The 25,761-nt window shown below is 35.4% G+C and overlaps 2 protein-coding genes across 3 annotated transcripts; one reads left to right on the top strand and one right to left on the bottom strand.

The window, feature by feature from the left end:
• Positions 1-1,134: 1,134 nt before the first annotated feature.
• Positions 1,135-9,359, bottom strand: Traf6 (TNF-receptor-associated factor 6). 2 transcript variants are annotated; one of them, XM_019062424.2, is made up of 7 exons: positions 9,125-9,359; positions 7,933-8,069; positions 6,745-6,922; positions 6,026-6,148; positions 5,018-5,151; positions 3,618-3,872; positions 1,135-3,080 (listed from the first exon to the last, which is right to left on the bottom strand). In XM_019062424.2, the coding sequence occupies exons 1-7, from the start codon at positions 9,164-9,166 to the stop codon at positions 2,750-2,752; spliced, it is 1,200 nt and encodes a 399-aa protein (XP_018917969.2). In that variant the 5' UTR covers positions 9,167-9,359; the 3' UTR covers positions 1,135-2,749. The 2 variants fall into 2 exon arrangements, with proteins under 2 accessions (XP_018917969.2, XP_072159526.1); XM_072303425.1 differs by lacking the exon at positions 9,125-9,359 and adding an exon at positions 8,952-9,065.
• Positions 9,360-9,858: 499 nt separating this feature from the next.
• On the top strand, positions 9,859-25,559 carry LOC109044539 (dual specificity tyrosine-phosphorylation-regulated kinase 2). The gene is made up of 2 exons (XM_019062322.2): positions 9,859-11,336; positions 12,640-25,559. The coding sequence occupies exons 1-2, from the start codon at positions 10,335-10,337 to the stop codon at positions 13,252-13,254; spliced, it is 1,617 nt and encodes a 538-aa protein (XP_018917867.1). The 5' UTR covers positions 9,859-10,334; the 3' UTR covers positions 13,255-25,559.
• The last annotated feature ends 202 nt before the right edge of the window (positions 25,560-25,761 follow it).

Raw genomic sequence — 25,761 nt, 5'->3', positions numbered from 1 at the left:
CTCATATCAACGTTCATACACCCTAGAAAGAATAACGGCCATTGGTAAAACTCACACTTCTTTCCGTGTTGTGGGAGGAATTTTTTAAAATTATCCGTTATGTGCCCTTTTTCCGGAAATGGACCGGTGGTTATAGGTTTTGGCTTTCAAAGCCAAATTTTCAAGGCTTTAACGAGTTTCTAAACGAAAATAAATCATAATTTGCGGGTGGATCATTTTCGATCATCGTTAATAAAATAGACAGCAAATCACGCGAAAAAAACGAAAAATTCAAACCCACAAGAGACCATTAGAAATTGAATCATTAATAATTACAAAATTTCACGTGTCACCGGTGCAACGTGTAGACAATCACTGCAACCCGATGATATTGCATTCATTAGTATAGAATCAGTGCGATGCATCGGTAGTGAAGGATCCTTACTTATATCAGTACCCATCACCTGCCTGCCTGCCTGCGCCCTGCGCGCTATCTCCTCAACGTCGCGTCGTCGTGGCGACCGTACCCAGGGGCAAATAGATGAAATACGCCTGACTTAGCCTCACAAAACTTGGTCTCATAGCTCCAAAAATTGATAAATTAAGCTGAAACTCGGGACATTGGTACATTAGGATGCAAAGAATCCGTTTCTGCCATTTCCGGAAAAAGGGCACATACGTGTATGTGCCCCATTTCCGGAATGCTCCTCAATTGTGTAGAGCTAACATTGGATAAAGAACTTTGTTCATTTCTAGCCTTCTCGATCACCCATCATTTTCTGATGATATCATCAGCCGTGTTCTTGAAAAAATGCTACTCTTTAAAGGAAGACAAACTGAGTTCATGAGACATTTTGACGGTGAAACTATCAGACCACGTTTTTAGTTTACAGTGTTTGAAAACCTTTGCTGTCATTTGATTGTTTTAAAGAATAAATCAATATCATTTCTTGAAATTGTCAAAGAGAATTTTCTTTGCAGAGCAGCACAGAGAAGAAAAAACACGGAAATTTTTAAGAATTGACGTTGAGTAGTTTTCCATTTAAAAAATAAAGTATGACAGGAAGTCTGCAACATCGCAAACTGAGAGACTTGGTCATTTAATTTCATAGTTGATTTTTTTGTTCTGATCAAAGATAAAAAAAAAAAAACATATTAATTAAAATGAAACTTTATATTAATAAACTTAAAAACAAAAAACAAATACATTTATAATAATGTTACATCAGAGCAAAAATAAATGATTTATTCTTTTGAAAGGCAATTTTTTTCCTGATACAAGTTTTCCCAAACTGGGGCTGCAGATTAAAGGCCCAGGGAATATAAATTGCATACGCGGTAAGATTACCACAAACAAAAACAGAGGAAAAAAGAAGGCATGATTAAGTTTCAATTAGAGGCAATCACATGAGAAATCACCAGGAATGAAAGAAAAAATGTTTAACATGTTACAAAATAACCTTTCAAAACCAATGGCCGGCAGGGGTGCAATTAAACATCTAACAGAAAAAATTTGAGTTCGATGACCTATAGTCACTAAACTACTGACTATAAGCTGAAGGAATTTCCCCGTTTTATAGTTGGACGGAATGAATAAAATAAAAAAAATGATTCTTTCATCATTGCTGAATAGAGGTCCTCTTGATGGTCAGAAAATATTAATTGCTATCTAGACCACCATGATTTTCCCTTTAATTCTTGAGATCAGCGAACCACTGGCATTATAAATCACTTCATACAATTGTGATGATTAGAATAATAAATTATCACAGAAATACTGTCAATGAAGCTAGGTTCTTGGAGTCAGCAAACTATAGCAACACTGTAAAAACCCAATGCGAAAGACGACACCCTGCTTAAATGACTGTTAACTCCAAGTACTTAAACCATATATTTTTACTGGTAGCTGCCGCCTGTATGGAGATTCAATCACTGTTTTTACCCCTTTTGCATGCAAGGTAACCGAAGAAAAGAATGTTTCACTGATGCTACCTGAAAGGGCAAAAAAAATTGGACGTAGATTTTCCAAGAGGTTTTGGAACACCTACAGCATAGCAATAAGTAACTAGTGCTGGTAGTTTGCTGACTCCAAAAATGCATTGATAGACTTTTACAAGTTATAAATGGACGGAAAGAAAAAATAGTCAAAAAGTAACAATAATAAAGCAGGACGTCTCCTGAGATCTTTTCAAAAGTTCTCAAACTCCTTGAATAATATTTCCCAACCATTCAAAATAAGCACTTCCTCTAAAAGAAAAATGAAGTGCTTTATCGGTGCTTATTAAAGCTTTGATATGAATTATGTACTTAACTCCCTAATAAAGGGGCTGATTAGATCGAATTCACTCCAGCTATTTGGATGCAAATAATAACATAACCTCAACAAGCCATGATTTGTAGCTCCACAACAGTTTTTTGTAGTACAGTTTGCGGCACAGCTTTCAACTGTTAAAACTTTTTTACATTTCAGGCTTATTCCTGCAAGTACAATTGTAAAACCTTATTTTAAGAAGATAAGTCATGTTATCTTTTGCATTCCATTATGTCTTAACCATCAATTAGGTCTTCCTTTACACGTAAGTGAGGCTAGTTGGTGCAAAACTCTTTCACTAGAGCGTACAATGCACTTCATACTTACGGCTACGTATTCAAAATTTCAAAATCATCATTTTATATCCAATGTTCTGAACTTTTTTCACAAGTAGACACCCTGCTTGACTATCACAAAAGAGAGCCTCTCTTGAACCGCAAAAGAGACAAGGCAAAAAAATTAAATTATTTTGACCTGGATTCGTATGATTAAGGTATCATCGTCCAAGTAGCCGTTCTCAAGAACCTGCGAGATGGAAATGAATTCATTGAAGCCGAAAGCTCGAGCATTCATCATGTCTTTGATGGGTCGCTTGAAAGCTTCTAGATCTGGTTCTGACATGACTGTCTCTTTGACTGTTAACAACGAATCGTCTGGGTGAGCAACGGCCAGCATGATCTGGCCGGAGAATGGCCAGTCCAAGGTTGCATCGTGGTCTCCTGACACAAGGTGAATGTTCAAAGCCAGGTAGTTTTTATTTTGCAAGGAGATATTCAATCTTGCCCGAAATCTGGTAAAAAATAAAAGCAAAAGAGACTTATAATAAGAACCCAAAGGGCTTCTGGTATTCTGTAAGTTTTGGACTCAAAGGATTGCCATAATTTTTTCATTTTCCAATTCTCTGAATTTTCTTGCTTTTCCTTGAATCTAAAGTTTCCTGAATCCCTGACTTTTCCACACCTCTCAACAAAATTTTCACAATTTCTTTTTTTTTAAATGTGTTGACTTTTTCTAAATTTTGTAGTCCTTATTTAGCAATCGAATTATGGAAAACTACATTCAGTGGCTAGATTAAATATGACAAGCCTTAAAAATGCCAAGTAAAAGGAAAAATTCGGAACATCAGTGATATGTTTCAGTGATTAGTAGATGTGTCAGAAATTCCCTGATTTTTCTTAGTTGCCGCAGATTCCCCGACTTTCTTCTTTTTTCAGATTGCAGGCAACCCTTGACTTATATTTTTAAATTACACAAAATGTGGTTCAATTCATTTAATTAGATGCTTAAATATAAATTTGATTTCATATTTAAATATAAACGTACATACCTATACCCATAGGCAGATGTGTAAATGTATGGACTGTAGTACATGTAGGTTGGATTTATGAGCATTCTATTCAGAGTTAACTTAAACTTGTTGATCTTCCAAACATACTCTCCCGAATGCATGATGCGAGAAAGATGCTCCTTGCAAACACTCAATTCAGCAGACAGTGAAGATACTTGCTGTTGTGACTTTCGCAGTTCTGCCTCTTGTTCACGATTACTTTGCTCCAGGAGCACGATCCTTTCATAGAGAGCCCTGTAAAAGAATGAGTAAATTCAAAGGTTGAATTAAAGAAACAGTTAAACCATCATCCATCAAGTTTTCAGGAAATGAAAGAATACAGCCCTTCTGTGAAAATTCTTCATACTTACTGACAACAAAATTTATGAATTATTCTAAAGACTTTCCAAGTAAACCTGCAATGACTTTTGAAGAAATTAAATTCGGAAATAAATTAAAGTTTGATGGGTACGGTTATGACCTTTTCTAACAGAACTATACAAGACCCACTTAATGACAAAGGTACCTACTACAGCATGGTGTTTAGAATTCTTGACCATACTCATTCTGATTTTTACCTGATGTTTAAGTTCTCATTCTCTGATGAGAAACCGAAGTTTTCTCTCTCATCCCATGGATTTTCTCGGGAAAAACCATATAAAGCTTCCGACTTTCAAATATGAAAGTTGAATTTTTTTCATCTTTCACCCAATTTTCTGGCACACATAAAATGTTTAATTCCAATAGCGATCCTGATTTTTGAATTATCTGGGTGATGATATTAATTGCATCAAATTATTCCAGTAAGCATGTACTCCAACTTTCTAGTCTTTGGAACACGTATTATTTGGTCAATTGAAAGGAGTAGTGAGCACTGTACTAAATACACAAATCGACGATGTAAGTCGGCAATCACACAACTCGTTTGCGGTGTCTGAAAATCTCCGCCTCTATGTTATTTTTTTAAAGGAGAACAAATTGACATCATTCCTTGAAGTTTATGCAGAATTTTCTTCGCACAGAGAAGAAAAATCATGGCAGTTTTAAAGAATTGCCGTTGAGTAGTTTTCCGTTTAAAAAATGAAGTATGACAGGAAGTCTGCGACGTCGCAAACAGAGTTATGTGATTGCCGACTTACACGCCCTCAATATGTATTTAAGCACTAATGCGGGCTTAGATTGGAAGAAAAATAGGGGGGGGGGGGGGGTCTTCATTATTTTGCGGAAAATTTTGTGAAAAGCCGACAGGAAAAATGTGGGAAGCTGGCGGGCGGGCGAGTTGGAATTTGGAGGCCTGGAGGATTCTGCACCCTTGACCTACTTAAAAGGGGACTTCAGGTATCCCTCTACGATCTAAAATCTTGGGCACTTCAGTAGTTAGCATGACAGCAACAAAATACCTGATCAATTCCTTTTGAGGCAGAATTGCAGGTGACTCTTCATCTGCTTTTGAAGGACTCCAGAAATGTTCCGATTCTTGAGCTTTGTGTGCCAAACTAGGTTGAGTGAGCCTCGAGCATGTCTTCACCAGAAGCTACAGGAAAAAGAGATCAAGCAAATTAAGGAGGAAGATTGGAAAGGACAGGAGTACGAAATTTCGAATTCCCTCTTTCAGGAGAAAGCCTCCTCAGAACAGGAAGGTCTTTTTAGGGTGCCTATTAAAATTTCACTTTGATTTTCCCGATATTTTATATTAAATTTCCTGATATTCAGCGCGAATGAACTGTTACACTCTTTGATTTTGCAAACTCAAGTATTTAATGAGTTGAATCAAATGTTTCACTTTAAAATGTACTAAACTGCATGTAAGTAAAAAACTGCACTTTGACTTTCCTTTTCCATGACTGATTTCCCTGATGACTTCAAATACTTTGATATTTTCTGGCTTTTCCAGTTTTTACAGATGGTAAACACCTTGTTATTTAAGGGGCCACTGGACTTCTTTCACACACAGGTAAAATAAAATCTTGAAAGGAAACAACTCCTCTATTTTTTTAACTAAAATTAGTTTGTTTTGGTAGTAGGTATAGTGATACAAAGTTCAAAAGGATACAAAAGGAGTTCAAAGACCTAGCCCATCCACAATCAAGAGTTGTCCCAATTTAAAGAATGAAATTCCCAGGCTGTTCTCTCTCACATTTTGGTAAAATTGCCTGACAATTGAAGATAAGCCAGATGGTTAAAAAGACATAATTTGAATCAGTTTTTGTTTCAAAAATCAGTTGTTCAAAATAGCGAACCCATTCAAGGAAGCAAATAAACGTCACTTAAAAATTTTTCCCTGACCGTCCCGTCATTGCTCCTGACATTTCCAGGTTTCCTCTGACTTTTTAGAATTCCCTAGTTTACCTAACTGTGACAACCTTGTATTATGATTCCGTTCTCATTACCGATCAATACTAACTTACTTCCATATGATTGTGTAGCTCTGATTGAAGGTGCTTTGAAAGATCTTCACTATTTGTAAGAACTGCTAAACAACCAAAAGCTTTGAATGAGCACTCCTTTTCCTTCTCGGGTTCGACATTTTCCTTTGAAAAAAAGAACAAAATAACAGCTGATTAGACATAGAAAAGGAGGGAATCCATTACCTTCTATCTACAAATTGAAGGGGCATTATCATTTTCAAAATCAATACTTTTTCTTTCCTAGAACTTGAACGTTTACGGTAGAGTCTTTAAAGGAAACGAAGATCTTTTCCAAAGTTTAATAACTTGACCCATTCAAAATGAATTAAAATTCTTTACATAATATGACTTTTTAATCTGATGTTTTAAGCCTTTTCCGCAGTTAGATTGTTATTTACAGTGTATTTTCAGGTGATTAAGTTGTTTTTTCTTCTACTTCTAGATACTTCTTCTCAAGGCGGATGAAGAAAGGTGGTCGCATTTCGAGTTGAGCCGCCATTTTAAAGGCTGTGACTCGCAAAGGGTAGATGCTTTGCCATGCAAGCAGGATGTACCCGAAATGTACCCAATGCCATGTGACGTCAAGAAGGTACGAAATGCGACCACCATTCTTCATCTGTCTTGCTTCTTTTAGATATCCTACACTTGTAATCTTCACTTCATTTAGATATATTATTACTTTTGGTATATTTACTTGTAGAAACAGAAGAGAGACATACTTTGAAGGAGCACTCTGTCATGTGTCCATCAAGTTCCATCAGCGGTAGGGAAATGCCACAGCCCTCGAACGGACATAGAATCCGTTGCTCTAAAATCTCACGTTTTGTGTAAAGGTCAGGAAACAAATCTGAATCTTCCAAGGCTGCACCATCAATAGGACAACTTTTACTCCTCTTCCTGAAAGTGAAAATAAACAAAGTTAGTAGAAGAAAGGGGTAGGAAAAATAAACAGATTACTGCGCATAATTAGTTTGGTGGATAACTTACGCACAATGAAATAATAAGTATTACAGAAAAATTTTTGCCTTAGAGCTAGATTCAGGTTATAAGGGTGACTCAAATTTTAAAGAAGGTACAACCATTGCGGGCTGATTGTTGAAATTGATAGACAAAGCGAATAACAAAAAAGACATAAGGAGTATGGAGCTATGTTGAAATGAGTGGTTCTTACAGACTGAGGGAGAAAATGATGAACTAACCGTAGGGTCTCCCAAGGGTTGCCATTAGTGAGTCTATTACATACCTCCTTTGTCCATTGCATCCACCCACTTACACCAGTACAAGCCCTCCATATCCTTTTTGTCTTCTGTGTCTATTGCTTTGTCTACCAATTTCAACAATCAGCCCGTAGGTATTATGTAATTTTATCTGATAAATTATGGATTTTCTGGAAAATTTCTCCTCTGTAAGCAGAATATATTGCGTAAATTTCAAGCTTTTAAGTCGGCTAGTTTTTCTTTGAAAAATAAAACGGAAGCAAAAATTTTGAAACACGGCAGAGAAGATATGTGGTATGGCACTTTAAGTAGTCATTGATATTTTATTTTTAAAGAGGAAAGCTACTTCTACATTTTTATTGAAATTCTGAAAATATAGAAAATTCGATCATTTAAGATTAAATGAACATATGTTCGACATGAATGCTCATGTTTCAAATATTCTTTACTCCAGTTCTATTTTTTCATTATGAAGCAGACTTCATTTGACTCTATTACCTTTGGATTGTTCATTACAACAATAAAATCTCCTATTAGATCAGACTGAAGAGAGAATGAGAAATGGAAAAAATTCCTAGATTCACCTCTCTCCTTATGAATTTGATTTTTTATAAGAATGAGGGGCGGGGAGATTGTTGTCCTAAAGCAAAATCCCGATTTGATATGCTGTTTAAGAAATACTTTACTTACTCTAACCACATATGAATACAGCTTTCACAAAAACGATGCCCACACTTTGTGAGCACTGGATCCTTCAAGCAGGAAAGGCATACAGGACATTCATAACGCTGATCAAACAGCTGTGCTTTGCTTGATTTTAAGTCATCCTAGGATAAAAAAAATCACTATGAGTCGGAAATACATACATAAATGAACAGCTATATTGTAGTTGTTGAGAGAGAGATATATAAATATATGGATAAAATGACTTGCAGCCCGACATGATATAAACGATGATACAAAAAAATTGGGATAAAACCTGTAAACACTTATAAAAGAAACCGTACGTTTCGGGGCGAAGCAACCAACACCTTCCTCCGCGGCTAAAAACAAAAAAATTAAACTAAAAACCTAAAAAAACTACCTCCTCCCCATCTCGCCAAACAATCATAAAATCTCTTCGGATTGGCGAGATGGGGAGGAGGTAGTTCTTTTAGGTTTTTAGTTTAATTTTTTTGTTTTTAGCCACTGAGGAAGGGGTTGGTTGTTTCATCCCGAAACGTATGGTTACTTACTTTCAAATGTGTATACAGCTTTTATCCCAATTTTTTTATGTCATCGTTTATATAATGTAAACGTGAATTTGAATGGCATGCATATTCAAAATCTACAACCTATGTCAGATGACAATTCAACAATCCATGCGGAGTTTTACTTAAATGCAATCCTGACCTCGGGTCATACCACTTCAAATCACAGATATCCTCATCCATTGCATTTTACTTCTATAGATGAAACATAAGCCCCTCAGTAAATATGTCATTTCTAGGCGAGAGACCTGACGACTATGGCTGCTCAGTCATTAGGAATTAGCACACCTGACAGGCGATTACTGGAACTACATCAGCACGACAAGACAAGATACAGTCCTATCTATACCATGCAATAAATCACATTTCAATGTCTAATCAGGCCACTATAAACGTACAATAATTGATTCGCTGCCTTGGAAACAACGTAGAAGATAAGAAACTTTGGGATGTACTTACGAACACCAGATAAAGAGATGAGAAAAAGTGAGTAACTTTATCTTGAAGTTACAGAAAAAGCTGCGACATTCATACTTATGTACCAATGTATAAACATATAATACAATTTGTGTTATAAGTCTATGTACTACAGATAACTTCGGCTGATGTTACAATTCTGTATAAGTAAGTACCTGAGGGAGTGAGTCATCCTCCTTCGTATGCCTCAGATCCATCTGGACACAAGTGCGTTAAAACTTGCAGGTAATGATTAATGATACAAATGCTAAGTAAAATTCACAACTAATTCACCATGGAGTGAGATCCATTTATAAAAATACACTATAACTGAAAGATGTAAATCAAATAAACGTAAAAAAACTTCTTTGAGAGGGCAGAAACCTGAAATATCCTTGTTTGTTTTGCATTGTTATTCTTCTTCGGTCAGGTGAGACGTCAGGTAGCGAAGTGGGCTCTGATTGGCCGGATTGGCCCCCTTCCCCTTGCACCTTACCTCTTTCACCCTCACCCCTCTTCACCTGCAAATCTACAGGCTGTTAAATGCAGAAAAATCAAAGTCTCTTGAGCTCAGCTTTTGTTTGCAAACTTTTAGCACAAAGTTTTGTAATCTTTTAAACACTATCCTACCTTTTATGTTTTTTGATAAATTATTTCAAAAACGCTGTTAAAACAAAGTATACAGTATCATCTTCCTTTCGCTGTCGATGAAAAGATGAGGAATCAAGAAAGTTCTAGTGCTTGCCCCTAAGGGGAAAAACAAGAGGGATTTTAATAGCATCCTAACAAAGAGAAAGTCCCTACTCCTTAAATACACTTTATTGATTAATTTAAATTGTTGGTAATTAGTCTAAGAAGAGTTAAATAGGATTGATTGCTTGCAGCCTACTTTAATTGAGCAGAAATATTTATCTGTGGTCCCTTATCAGCCCATAACAGTTTAAATATCATTCAAACATTGATACCAAAAATAAGTTAAACTAAAGAGTTCCAGCGTTCTGTTGGCTGCATTGTCATGCATAACCTAAATATGCAAGAATTTTCTTTTTGTCTCCTCCAGCTTCAATGTGATGTGTGTCAGCCAGTGTTTTCTTTTCTTTTGAAAAAGTAAAGTGGTTCAATTTCGAGAATTTCTCAGTGACTTCAAGTGACCCGTTGACAACTATTATCAAGCAGAAACCACACGCATAACTCCACATTTTTCCACGCTCATTTTGATGTTCTTCTCAACTCGACCCACCAAGAGTCAACTTACTATGTTTTCCTACCCAGTACCTTCTTCACTACCTGTTAGATCGGAACTTTAAGTCGGATTGGATATTATGCGTCAGAGAAGTAAATCTAAAGCTTTCACATAGAATCGGGAATGTTTCGTCTCCAGGAAGTATGGGCTCCCAACTCAAAACTTGGCCTAGTCCCGTAGAATTTTCTATTAACAGCAAGAAAACGAGTGGTGATTACAAAGGTCCGGTCCTTCAAGATATAAACATGCCTTTGTCTCGTAATCAATCTGTGGTCAATAATGTAAACGGTGCGTCTTGTAGTGTTCCAAATGAAGAATACACAGAGTCGAAAGATCATCTGCCCCCATTGAAGTACGGTATCAATGATGACTTCAACAACATGTGCGTCAAGAGCACTAATTCTTGCACAACTAACACAACCCATCAATCTTTACCTCTAGTTAGTTCTTCTGAGGATGCTCAAAGTTGTGTACCGTTCAAGAATGGCACAAAACTGAAAACAATGGTAGCCACACCAGAACAAGTTGTAAAAATGTATATTAACAAACTTACTCCGTATGAATTGCTTGAAATCTACACTTACCCACAGATATATTTCATCGGAGCATCTGCAAAGAAGAGACCTGGCATCGTAGGAGCTCCAAACAACTGCAGTTATGATAATGAACAGGGATCTTACATTCATATTGCGCATGACCATATAGCATATCGATATGAGGTGCTGAAAACTATAGGCAAAGGCAGCTTTGGACAGGTTTTAAAGGTCTACGACCACAAAAATCATGAACATGTTGCACTCAAAGTTGTCCGAAATGAGAAAAGATTCCATCGGCAAGCTCAGGAAGAAATTCGAATCTTGGAACACCTTCGGAATCAAGATGAAGACAACACAATGAATATTATTCATATGTTCAATAGTTTTACTTTTCGTAATCATATGTGCATAACGTTTGAGCTATTATCTGTGAATCTTTATGAGCTCATAAAGAAAAATAAGTTTCAAGGATTTAGCTTGCAACTTGTTCGGAAATTTTCTCATTCTCTCCTTCAATGTCTAGATGCCCTTAACAAATTTAAAATAATTCATTGTGATCTGAAACCGGAAAACATTCTTCTCAAGCAGCAAGGACGAAGTGGGATCAAGGTTCGTACAAATATATGTCAGTTATGTGTGTATTTCTTACTTTCCCATGTCAAAATTGGCACAGCTGTATGAGCTGATTGCAAGGAGAATTGTATAAAAATTAGCCACAAAAAAATGAATATTTTGTCACACAACTGCTTTAAATTAAGAATGGAAAAATTGTTTCCTACATTCTTCCTAGGAGAGCAGTTACTAGACCTTGCATTATCTCTTCCTAAATTCGCTCTAAATACTGTACCTATATTTTCCAGGCCATCATCAAATTTTTGTAAGAATCATTACAATTGTTGTGCAAAGTTGAAAAAGTTCACTTCAGACTGTACTAGTGAACTCATTGTGATGTTCAAGACATGTTCCACAAGGAACAACCCGCATTTTCAAATGAGTTTATGTCAATGCTAAGTTTGCTACAGACCGATTGTTGAACAACACGGAGGGCAATGTATTTTTGCAGGGTTGTAGTAGGTGTATAGCTACTTGCATGTAAAATGTTCTTAAAAACATGAAAGTGCATTAAAAAGTTCAAAAATAATTTCTAATGGGAGAAAAAACCAATCGAAATCTGATCAATCAATAACCGACAGTAGTGTTGATGTAACAGGGCTGTACCTATAGTTAAGTTCAAATGATCACTCATAGGGTCACCAAAATGTGACCGAATTCCTAGAATCTTAGTTCCACCTATTATTTCAGAAAATGAATTATAAAAAATTCATGCCACTGAATGACATGATTAATCGGGGGTAAAGGAAATCATTACCCGAGTACTATAAAAGAAATTAGTAAGCGTACAAGGTGAGGTTTTCATTGGGTTTTCACAGATTAAAGAGAATGGAAATAATAATAATTTCCAGTGAATATTGACTACTGTGCTCAAGAACATTACAAGTTCCTTGTAATGGAACAATTTTCCCAGTATGGTGCTGATTTCCTGTGACAATTTTTTAATCTCTTAGTAAGTATCTGAAGGAAAACTTAAGTCTTGTAATAAATCTACCTCAATATACTCTGTATCTACTTTCAGGGTATTTTGGCAAAAGCTAACTTGATGTAATTTGATATTGAGTAATAATTTTTTCTGCAGGAAGTACGAATTGACGGGATGTACCTAATGCGAACTACAAACATTGATTTCTCCCTCATGAGTTGATTTTGGTCAGCGCAAGTTAAATAATTCAACAATAAGTTCAAATTTGATGAGAAAATTTGTTCTATGGTACTTTAGTTCTCATCTTGTCCACTAGATTATTTCATTATATCCTATTTTTCTAATCCATAGTGATATTTCTGATTTCTTTTTCAGGTGATTGACTTCGGCTCCAGTTGTTACGAGAATGAAAGAGTGTATACCTACATTCAGTCTAGATTCTACCGAGCTCCTGAGGTGATTCTTGGAGTCAAGTATGGGATGCCCATAGATATGTGGAGTTTTGGCTGTATACTTGCTGAATTATTAACCGGATTCCCATTGTTACCAGGTGAGGACGAATCAGATCAATTCGCATGTATCATTGAGCTTCTTGGACTTCCTCCAAAAGAACTCTTAAGCGCTTCAAAAAGAACTCAAATATTTATGAATTCGAAAGGTCACCCTCGGTATTGCAGTAAAACTGTTTTGTCAAACGGTATGACCTTATTAGGACCAGGAACCTCGCGCCGAGGCAAAACTCGAGGCGCACCAGGCTCGAAAACCTTCTCTGGCGCATTAAAAGGATGTGATGATCCCTTGTTCCTGGATTTTATTCGCCGATGTTTGGCATGGGATCCAGCGGAGAGACTGACACCAGCAGCTGCGTTAAGGCATCAGTGGCTGAGAAGACGCTTGCCTCGACCACCTCCAACTCCAGGATCAGCGAGCTTACGAACGGTAACTGTTTCAGAGTCCCACCACATTGCCAAGCTGCCTCCTGTGTCCTAGCCTCCATCACCTAGCTCACAGTCAGCATTCACCCAATGATCTCCGACTGCTTTGACTTAGCTAAGTCATATTTTTTTAATATCCGTAAGCTTGAATTGCTTAATTTTCCATTGTTCCCTTACTTTGTTTTATAATTTTTATTTCCTCTTTCTCTCTTTCCCTTTTTTTTCTCCCTTCCCATTTCATGTTGAGTCACTGAGTCACTTAGTCATTTTATAATTAAATAAATATGACTGATCATTTTAAATGCTAGTTTGTATTCCTTTGTGTAAAGTATTCTGCAGTACTTTTAACCATATTGTAATTATTGTACATTTTCAACTTATCGATAGTGTGTAATGATTGTTTAGCTCATGACCAGCACTTATTTTCGCTTGAAAATCAAAGTGGTAGATTTCAAAACATTGCAAAAAATTGAGAGATAAAAATTCGGAGGAAAAAAACAATAAAATCTTACTTGAGGGAGAAATCGGTGGCTAGTTAGGAAAAATTTTCTGTCATTTGGTAGCCATTATTCCATAATTGAATCAGTGAGAATGAAAATACACCAACTCGGAAAAATGAAAGTGTTCAAGAGACACAAAACACTGCACAGTAGGTGAATAAGATGGTCCTGCAAAAAGCTTTTTGGAGTCAAAGGACAAGCATTTTGGGACTTTTTAAAGGCCCAAGTTGACATAGATGCGCGGCTTTCAATGGTTTTTTTCTTAACTTAGGCATCTTAAATGACATTTTGGCATTTTAAGTTTCCAAGTTGGTTTGTTTTCATTCTCACAGATTCATTGTCTTCTTCCTTGTTTTTAAACTGTTAGAGTGAGTTTGTCTCCTTGCACACATTCACACAATTTATCTGACAAATTTTATACTTTCCCACAATAATTTGTATACTTGTTCCTAGTCATGTGTTGATAGCTTTACTGGCCCCCAACTCATCAATCAGTTGATATTCACTGTCCAAGAGTATTCGAATCGAACAGCTAGTTCAGCTTTCTGTAAGCATTTTTTATAACATTTATTTTGAACTTGAACCCAACCTCTTGTCTTAAAGACTTTATGATTTTGAGCATTTACTATCCCTAATTAGTATACTGAATATTGAATCCTCTCATATTATTAGTAACGACTTTAATTTTGCATTTCCTTCCAGTGTTCTTTAATTTTAGGTGCTGCACACAATCTTACTACATATTATCTGAGTCGAATAAGACTCAGTTCTAATGTTTTGACTGAGGAACTGCAATTTCAATTAGTGATAAAATTTAACTGATCTAAGTCTGTGCCCTTCTCTTGCTTCATAATTTTAAAGTTCTTACTTAATTTAGCTGAAAACGTATCAAAATATGATTCCATCATGAAGAATTCCTCCATGGTTGGTACTCAATTGATAGTTCCCTGCGTGGCTCCCCATGACATTTTGTTGCTCTAATTTCTTTCACTGTAATTTCGAACTCAGCGTTGCCAGAATGCACATCCCCCCCCCCCAACTCTTAAAGAAAAGAAGTAAAGCCTTACTGCTGTGCTAAGGAAAAACGCTGTATGAGCCTTCAGAACTTGCTTAATTTCCTTTGACTAATCACGAATACTCTGGAAAATTGGTAAATATTTTGCCTCTGGTTTTCAGAAAAATGTGTTCATAATTTGATCTAAGATGTCTGAAAATTTCATGGAAAAATATTCATAACGCTTGTCAAAAATAAACCTTTTCTGATAGGAAATTTGGCATCATTCAAGTGCTCATACAGCGTTTTTCCTTAGCAAGGTAGCACAGCAATTACTGAATTCTCACTGTATTGGATATCTATGAAATGTAACATAACCCCTCTCTGAACCCTCCAAGTTGAGATGTATCAAACATTAATCAGATCAATGTATACAGTCTTGTGTAAATCTTTTCTGAAGTATGATTTACACTCAATTTTCTACATCTCCTGAAAGAAGAATTGGAGGAATCGAGTAGGTCGAATTCAAAAATCATCAAATTTTGATGAATTTTGTCATCATAATCTCTTATGAAGGAGTCGAGATACTATTGCATGTCTGGGAAGTCCTTACTGGACAGTTTGCTAGTTTTCTGGAAAATAGGTCAATCTTAGGGTATTTTTGGAAACAAGAAAAAGCTTGAAAGAAACTCGTAGAATTTTAATTATTCTCAAAACCTTGGTCAATGAAAGGTGTTTATCTGAGTTTTATTGCCATTAATCGTATCTCCAATCCCTTGTTTAGAATGGTTCAGAAATACAGAGGGAATTTCTCATGGTTTTTTAGCAACCTGGCAACCTTGGTACGATGCAAAGTCTGAACCCTTTTTGCTCTATTTCTGCTGTATGAAAATTCAGCTGTTGCCAAATTTCTTCCAATGAGACAAACATTAATTTATTCATAGGATACATTTTTCTGGACATTCATTCCTTGTAAAATATCCGTGATTGCAAAGCATTTGCATTCTTTAAAATTTCCAAGAAAAATATTTGTTCCTTTCCTCAAAAAGAAATGTTTTATCAGACCATATTTGTCAACATATTAGTGCTCATAACATATGGACTTCATTTTGCAATTCAGAACTGTAATTTCTAGTACATTTGTAAAAACACTTTTGTGCATAGGGAAACTAACGGTTCACACGTTGTTTCAAACTGAGCCAGAAATTGCGGTTCCAAATTGCACAATGCAGTCCATACAGCGTTCTCTCATAGCATGGCAGAATTAGGGGAAAAGTAAATGGGAGAAAGCATAGTAAGAAGTAGAGTATATAATAGTCAAGCCCTATCTTTTGAGCATATTATTGAGCCATCATTTTTCAATCTCTTCCTCTCTTTTTCTAAGTCAGGTACCCAAGAATGGGGAAGGGCCTTAAATGAATGAGTTAGTTATTTTGTCGTGTGTTTATAAATACAATGAGGCAAGTCTCCAGTTCTGATCGGTCTATTTCTAGCTTATTGTAACACTTTCTCGATGAAATTACTTGCACTGTGGCCACTCAGAATAACAACAAATCAAATGTGCTGAATTTGATTCTCTGCCAATTTAACCAACATGGAGCGTGTATCAAGCCCTCTATTGAGTCTATTAGCCTTGCGAAAAAATAAAAAGAGTCAATGAACCATTCTTTCACAACAAAGGCTTTCTCTCTGAACTTCCTTGTTTTTTCTCTCCCATTTAAATTCGAGCTCATGGAATTATAAGATAATAAACACAATCCTTGCTAAAATCTAATGATGAAAAAGAGGAGGGGGGGGAGGGTTAGGCGCATTGCTCCAAATAATTCTCATTTCAGTGTTATCCAGGATTGCCATTCTTGAAAAAAAATTATACAAGAAAAAATAATGAGAAGAACCATCATCCTCAATCTTCCGAACAATACTTCTCATTCAAATTTGCACCAGGGTTGTCAAAGATATGGGAAAATAGGAACTTCATGGAAACCCTTCAGAAGTCTCAATAAAATTTGAAAAAAAAATTGACTTATTTCAAATACTCAAGGCTGTATTCAAGTCTTTCCTTAAAAAGCTCCTTATGTCATAGAGGCCCCATGTAGTTTATACTGTCATAAGAAAGTGAAAGGAAGCCTGGAACACAGAATCATAAAAGCGACATATCCTGCAAACCTCAAGTAAATTCAGCAGTATACCTCTGAAAATAGACCCCAAGAAGGATTGCAATGATTTGCTGCTACAAAAAATACAAACGAAAATATACTACAAATTTTGTAAAATATAAGGTAGGTTGGCACCTACCGTTCTGTTTATCAAAATCATGGAAATTTTTCTTCCGTATTTTGCTATTTTTGCTGTAGCAAATCATTTTAATCCCTTTGGGGGATCAATTCCCAAACTTTTACTGCTGTATCTTACTCCCAGTTTTATGTTGCCATGTTCTAAGCCTTATATAACCTCCCTTAAAGACAGTGTAAATCATATGAAAAAGAGCCGTCAGAAGGAGGACTATGAAAACAGCCCTTAATATCTCTTCAAATAAACCGTTTCCAGAACAAATACCTCCCTTCCAATTTGATTGATCTGATTTGGACTCAAATCTCTTATTCCTTTTCTTATCAGTAAAACAGAGTACTCTAACTAGCGCCCAAAGGGACTACATTTTGACTAATTTTTGGCTCAGTTTAGAAAAAACGTATGGACCATCAGTTTCCTTATGCACATACGTGTTTTTACAGATAAGCCAGAAATTTTAGTTCCGAATTGCAAAATGTAGTCCAAATGATTTCCACCTTTGATCCTCCTCTCTTCGACCTCGTCTTTAAGTTTTTAAACTTTGTCAAGTGATGGGATGGTACTTTCCGCTTTAGTTTAATAGTATATGTCTTTCATCGTTTAGTTTTTAAGAATGACCCTGTAATCTTTTTTTTACCGGTAAATGAGTGTCCTGAGGCTCCATTTTGTCAGGTTCTGCGTCTAGTGCTTAATAATTTTTCCCTCTTTGTTATGACTAGGTCTGTAAATCATTATCCTCTACTGCTCTTTTTTATTACTGTAACAACTGGAGAAATTGGCATAAGAAATACACACTTGAAACTACTTTGTCAATTAGGTAGATTATCGATAGATTTTTAGTTTTCATAACTGGATTTCTAGGGTTTCCAACAACTTGGGCAGTGAGTCAATTAATTTAGTATCCAATGTCAACGTATGTAACTAGCAATCATTGACAAGAAACTTCTAAAAGTCCCCTATTCACAGTTACCTACCATTACATTTTGATGACCAAAAAGCCAAACGACGTATCTTCATCGCAAAGTTTCCAAAGTTCTGCTCTTATTTTATTTTTTCGTAGAGAAACAAATCAACCACATAGCTTGAAATCCACACAGAATATATTCTGCTAAGAGCAAAGAAAAATTAAGGAACTTATCAAGAAATTAAGTTAACTAGCTTTCTGATGAAAAAATAAAGTAGGACAGGAATTCTGCAAATGGTGATACAATGTTTAGCAGTATAGTCATTGATTTGGACTTAAAAAAAATTGTTAAAGTGCTTTAAATATAAACCCTCAAAAAGAGTTTCTGAATTCAGAAACCCTTTTTGAGTTCCTTGGTAAAATTGATGGTCAAAAGAAAAAGTGAACATTCACATTTTGTCAAATTTGAACTCTCATTCGTATTGGTGCGAAATGCAAACCACAAGCAATGTTTCAATGCTTTTTTTCGGCGCCGCAGGGTTTCTATCATTTAACATTTTTAATTGGAAAACTGATCAACCTAATTTCTTGAAAATGCCCCTGATTTTTCTTCTTTGTTTAAATAATTTTTCTTTGAAAATTTTAAGCATTAAAGCTGGCTTGTTTTCCACTGATTCATTGTACGAATGAAAGTTCTTCAACACCTCAACCGAGTTATGCGATTCCCGAAATAACTGACAGAAAACTTTTTTTAAAATTTACCAAAGAAAAAAAACTTGTAAAAGTGTGAAATGGCATTTTAATGTTAAAAAAGACCAAGAAGAAATTCTTAGTTTCCATACTTTGACAGTTTCCCCCCCCCCCCCCCAAGTTAAACTTCTTTAAATTGATAAGTTCTTCATGATTTTTTTTTCGTGTCACTGCTGTTTGAAGCTATTTCTTTTAATGGAGGGGGGGGGGGGCTAAAAATCAAATGAAACTTTTATAATGACAAAGCTGCAGCTCTACGTTGAAATAATCTTTAATATTTGCCTAAATTTCAAAACAAGATGTCACTCTCCTCAATCTAATTAGACTGCATTTTGTAAATAGGAACAACCATGTCTCACTCAACCCTAAAAGAACCTTTCTGAAGAAGGGAAGCAATGACGTGCACACTGTTCCTAAAATGAGCTAGAAATGCAGGTTCTTATTACAAAATGTAGTCCAATTCCTTGGTTGGTTTTTTGTCTAATTAAAACTGCCGATGGATTTCTATCTATGACATACCATTTTCCGCAGAAGTTTTTTGTTCGTTAATTCTCGCAGTAGATATGGGGAGGTAGAAACCCTAGATTTTCATACAAATGAAACAAATTTGTTAAATGCCAATAAAGTTATTCAAATGCAAATGTGAGAAAGTGTTTCAAAATTCTCCTCATACTTGCATTCTCTCTAAATCCATGTCTAAAAATTGTGAGGGAAGGAGAAAATACGGATGGTGAAACTCCGAAACGACGTATTTTGTTTGCGGTGTTTAAAAATCTCTGCTCCAATTTTATTTTTTAAAAGGGAACCAATCAACATCATTCCTTAAAGTTTTTTCACAGTTTGCTTTAAAAAGATAAGAAATATCATGGAAGTTTTTTTTAAGAATTAAAGTTGAGTAGTTCTCCACTTAAAAACTAAACTACAACAGGAAGTCTGCAACGTCGCAAACCGAAAAACGTGGTTCGAGAGTTTCACCATCAATATGTTGAAAACTTCAACCATAGTTATTATAGCCAAGAACAGTATATTCCAATAATTTGATAGCCAAAAACAGCTTATACAAGTTTCATCTCTTAGTTGTTAACACGCATAGCTAGCAAGAATAATAGGGACTTTTAAAACAAGACTTTCATTGTATACTCTTCGTGTTTTTTCTATCATTTACTTCACTCTCAAAAACAAACCAAATTTAGTGATCGGGCAAATTCCATTCACTTATTTGACCCTCGCGACTGTTGTATTCTTAGATTACACTTTGATCAAACCATCAACTGTCTTGGTTGTTGTTAGCCTAATTTTTTAAAAATCTCTCTTGTCCTTCACTCATCTTTTGTATCGCTGTGAAACAATGTAGGTTAGACCTCAGTTAAGTCTTCATTGTTTTATATGTCTATTTGTACGTCTGAATAATCCCATTGAGCATCAGCGTTTTAAACTCTTGTTAGAGCGATCACATGAACTTAAGAACGTTCACATGTCCTTTTGCCAGCATTTTTACCTTAGTATCACTCTTTTTTACTTTAGTTTCCTATGATCACTCAACTTAGTACGTGATTCTCAAGGATTTTAAACGCTAGCTCGGACAAAGTTAAATATACGGCGTATCAACATATCGATGGCTGAATTTAAAAAAGGCGTATCTCAGATTTCCTCGTTGCAGATCCCCTCCAGTGTTTTATTCTTTCAAAAGAAAGCTAACCAACAATTTTTTTTTTTTTTTTTTTTTTTTTTTTTTTTTTACCTTTTTGTGAATTTTTTTTATCCATTCACAAATATTCTGTGAGAGTTTCAGTTTGATCCTCTTTGAAAAATATAGAACATGATTTGAAATTTGAAATGTCGTATTTAGAGATTTGCTTTGTTTGACTTCAGCCACTAATATAGGGAATTGGTTGATATTCCCTCTCCTGTATGCGAAACCAGATGTTAACTTTAAATCCAAGTAAAACTAAAAATCTTTGTTACATTTTACTAATTAAACATCTAAAGAAATATTGGGTATTTTGATGTTTAAAATACAAATTGAAGGTGTAAAGAGAAAAAAAATCAAGAACAAACCCATCAATCATCGATTGTTTTTTTCTAGCTTAGACTTCCAAGAGCTAATGAATCTGTCGTTGTAAGTGTTTATTAATGGCTCATGATTCTGTGATGGTATATTGTCAAGTCAAAGAAGTATTTTGATAGAAAGTGACACAGATTCTTCAATGGGCCTTTAGACAAGATATGAATTGAAGCACTACGCAACTTGTTTTCTCTGCATTTTAGAAGGAAAATGATTCATATAACATGACGTCTGGAAATGAACTCCTAATAAAGCTGTGAGTGTTCATAATTAACATTGGTTGAATGCCAAAAGTACTAACCAACATCATTTTGATGACTGGAGTGCGAAACCACGTATCTCTGTTGAAGTGTTTTCAAAGGTTCTGCTCCTATTTTATTTTTGCGAGGAGAAATAACGCAACTTTACAGCTTGAAATTTATACAGAAAATTCTGCTAACAGAGAAGAAAAATCAAAGAAGTTTTCAGGAAATTACTTTGACCAGTTTTCCAAAGGAAAAATAAAGCATGATAGGAAGTCTGCAACACTTATAGAAATACGTGGTTTTTGCACTGTAACCATCGATTTATGTAAAACCTGAATCAAATTTCATTTGATCTGTGTTGAAAATATTTGTTAATATCTCGTGTTGGTGTTGATTTCTGGACTTCCCATTGTGAGAATCCGTTTTATACTCAAGATTCTGAAGGAAAATCTTGTGACTTTTTTTACAGCGCAGTTTTTGTCTACAGGCTGACAGAATGTATAAATTTCCATGCAATTAAGTTTTGAAGGCACTCTTGGTACCTTGGAAGTCAAGTTAGAACACTGAATGCGTAGCCAGTCTTAGTACTTAGACCCTTTTTTTTTGGACAAAATAACACCTAGTACTTCTTTTCTGTCCTTTACAACATTTTAAAATGCAACACGGTATTTCGATTAAGGAGTAGTAAATCACTATCCTGCCCGTAAATACATCCCGCATCCATTTGTGTACTTCTTATCCGAAAAGGACATATTTTATAGGTACTTTAAAACATAAGAAATTACTTGAATTTGCAAGCTTAGTTTTAGAAGCTGCTCTTTACTTCTCTGGAGCCAGATCAATTTTTATACACTACTTTTGGCATCTGAAGTTTTACTTCTTGCCTCAACTGCATCAGTGTCAATATCGCACATTAAATACTAGTCTTGTGTCTACTCTTAAAATCTAAAGTTGCATCCGATAATTTCAAGCCAATCTTGAGTCACGGTTTGTAGCTGCTTCAACCATCTTCTTTCAATAGTTTCAGCAAGTATACAACGTTAAGTGTCTTGAATATCAGCTTCTTTGAAAATTCAATTTTAAATGAGCTTTACCTCCCCTTCTTCTAACGTGGACCCAATTACAAAATCTTGAACGCCACAATGTCCATTTTCACCTGAGCCGAGAATCGCTGGTGAAAGAGCAGGATTGATAGTTTTGAAAACCATTCAACCTTTTCTATTTTTCTACCACTGCACAGCTCTCAGACTAGAATATTGTTTTGCATGTGTATGCTCCATGTCTCAGTGTCAACTCTGCAGGTAGACTTGCTGCAAAAGGGATCAAAAACTTGAACCCATCTTGAATTTAAATTATTTTGGTCCGGGGAAAACCTGGGAAAGTCAGGGAATTTTTCTCGCCAAATCTATGAACACCCTGCTTCAGCTGGAAGTAAATTAATCAACTCATCTTCCTGAGGACATAAGCAACACATAAATTTAAGGACCTTGATGAAGATAGAACAGCATACGTATTATTCAAAGATCTGTAATTTTGCACTATTGTAGTGTTGTGTTTGTAGCTCTATATGTATACATATCTATTGTCATAAAGTGTGCAGTAGAATTTGGAAGAAAGTGGCTAAATATTTACCTAGAAAACGAACTTTAAATTCAACTACTTACTGTTAATAGTCTTCGCTCTTTCTTGAAACAGAGCAGGACATAAGAGAGATTGCTGACAATTTTCATCAAATTTCTGAGGAATATTTTGCAACAATCCAACTGGATGTAGGTATCTTAATCAGAACATGTCTTTTTCTAAAATGCTGGTACCTAATTTTATTGTTAACCCCCCGACTCATCTAAAAACTGGCATGCTCCCTCGTGTAAACAACTCTTTCAATAGGACAGAAATCTTGTTTCTAAGCGAGTGAGTAAAAAAAGTGGTTGTACTAATTATTCGCTGCTTGCTATAAGAATAAAAGTATCAAATGCTTTATTTCAGTGACAAAATTGTGAAAGAAGAACCTGCATCTAAGTTTGTAATGTTGCAGATATTCAATACAAATTTAAAATTACAAGCAAAAAAAAACTATTTATGTTTTTGAAAACGAAATTGTCACCATCGCATGCACAAGTTTAATAATGTGAAAAAAAATGTGCTAAAGTAAGAGTTTGTTTTTGCCTAAAAAAATTAAACATTGGAAGGTTTTAAGGTTGGCAATCTAAGAGCACGTCTCGTCAGTCGTTTGTCTCGCTCTTCCTCTTAAAAGTCAGTCTTTTTACCATGACTCATATATATTTGTGAAAAATTTCTCTCCGCTACCAAGCATTTTACGAAAGACTATCAAGAATATTGTTAATTTAAGATATTCTCAGTGCGCTGATACTTCACAGGCCTGATCAGCCGCTCAAGTTTGTATGTTTTTCTACATCTCTTTTTAGATCTGAATCATGGGAAACCTCGAGTCTTCTATTTTTAATTTTCGCACATAAATACATGTAAGCATTTTTCAGTCTGTCTCGCGTAAATATTTGCCTAAGTGTGTGTGTATTCGTCTAAAAGCGATCTTCGTCACAAGCTAGGAGTCCGCATGCAATGGGTCAGTCAAGCACCTCTAAGAATTGTATTTTGATGGTTGACTCTCACAGATCATTAAAGAATAATAAGTGTTCTATGTTTTGCCCTCCGAAAAAAATGTGAAGTCAACCAGTAGGATAGTAAACATCATGTTTATTCTACCATAGGTCCTTTGGTCAGTAATGCACTGATTTACATTAGTTCTGTCTCGCATACATCATTGATAGAACCAAGGTGAAAGAAAGTATTGTATGTGTTGAAGGTCAATAGTCAGTAGACGAAGTGAGCATCTTTTTAAAAAAATGTCTTTTTTTACAAATTCAAGTATCACGCAAGTGGTAATCGTGAGCCTCTTTTCAGTTGTAGCCCCATCCCCCTACTATACAACCAGCCCTAGGCAACCGTTGTTTAAGACCATCCAACCCGAGGCAGTAACCCAACAGTTTCTTAAATTTTTCAGATTGAAGTCTCCCATCCATTGAGGAAGAGCTCTTAATGTTTTGTTCTTCTACATTTAAATATACTTAACAAGTTGCATATTTTTCATAAATTTTACGAATCAATATCTTTCTTGTCAATTTTAATTTTCCAAAATATGCCAAACTTTGTAAATTACACAATATTGCAATATTTTAAATCAGCTGTTCATTCAAGTAATCCAAACTAATTTAACAGCTCAAAATGATCTGAAGATTTTGTGAGCATCCTTACACCCGCTTACTCTAAACGTTGTTTCCTCAAAATTGAGCAATAGATTCAGATTTTCAGTTTGAAAGTGTTTGATAGACCTCCTGCCTAGGAATTTGATGAAAACGACTGCTATTGGCCTTCAATGCATACTATAACCTGCTGAGAGATGTTCATCAATATGCATTTGGGAAGGTGATAGCTTCATTGATATTGGACCGAAAAACTTATCAGTAGAACAAATCTTATATATTGGTAATCTTTAAGTTTAATCCGTCACAACATGCTTTTCACACTCTGGTGTAACTGACCTATTACAAGTGCTATACAAGAGAAAAGTAAGCTACTGATACCCTGAAGAGCCACAAGACGAAAATCTTCTAAAATTAAGGTCTTTCGCTCAAATTCAGAAACTTAGAACTGCTTAATGACTGTCCTTAAATCACCAAGTATAAATCTCTTCGTTTCTTGATGTGGTAATGGCTGTCTATGGTTTTTGTGTTGGTAGTCAATCTATTTCTCACTGTCTTACGACGAATTATTTACTATGATTTAAACCACAACTGCCTTTAAATGTCCTTTAGTGATAGTCTCCTTATAATTGTCTCACTTTTTTTTAAAAATGCATTTTCATTTTTATTTTCAAAGCACAGAAAATTTTGCCAATGACGAGTGCGCCTGCGAAAGAATTTTTATTGTTGACAATTTAAAAAAACCAAATTATTTGTTTTGTCACTCATTGGTGTACACTTTTGTGCGCTGTGATGGTTTTGACTCACTTAAAAATTGGTTGCTCCTCATGGAAATGTTCACTAATCAGAACATTGATACCAAAATTTGGAAATTATATAAACACTTTCTGTGAAAGCAGGAAGTACTCATCATCGAATGATACTGGAGACAGATATACCCATAAGAGAATCTAAATCATCATGTAACAAATGTAAATGATGATTAATTTTAAAGGGAAGTTTAAAATCATTTCTTCCTCTGCTGTCTTTTGTTGTACTCCTAACTTTGAACCTGCATAGGTATCCTCAAGTCACAACTTACGCAGAACCAAAAGTACCCACCTACTTAACTGCTTTCAATGCTCTTTTTTTTTCATCCTTAGTAAGATCTAATCACCGGGATTTGAAATCAAGATTTTCAGGTAATGTAGGCCAAAGGTTCAAAAATTAATTCATCTTGCTGTTAGATATTGCTAACATGCGCACGCCTAATATTTGAAAATGAGCCCTCTTTTGTTTTAGAGATTGTTAATATTAATTTTGTAATGTAATTGAACATGTTCAGGAAAAATTTGTTATACAACATAGGTAGAAAATAATGTAAATAAGCGTAATAAAAAATTAAAGCCGCAACTGCTTGCTGTTTTATCCTCACTGTCCCAAAGCCTCAAGACTCAGATTAACTAAGTCGAGACCAATCCACACAGTCATTGCACATCTCTTTGAAATATACTCCTCAGCCTGGTTCTCACTTAACTGCAGCCAGTGCAAAATAGTATCAGCTGCTCCTATAAGAACTGCATTACATTTTAACTTCCTGCGGCCAATGTGCAGC

This window comes from Bemisia tabaci, chromosome 8 (assembly GCF_918797505.1).
Source record: "Bemisia tabaci chromosome 8, PGI_BMITA_v3".
NCBI lineage: Eukaryota > Metazoa > Arthropoda > Insecta > Hemiptera > Aleyrodidae > Bemisia > Bemisia tabaci.
The sequence above is the reverse complement of the archived record's forward strand: the minus strand, read 5'-3'. Positions and strand labels throughout refer to the sequence as shown.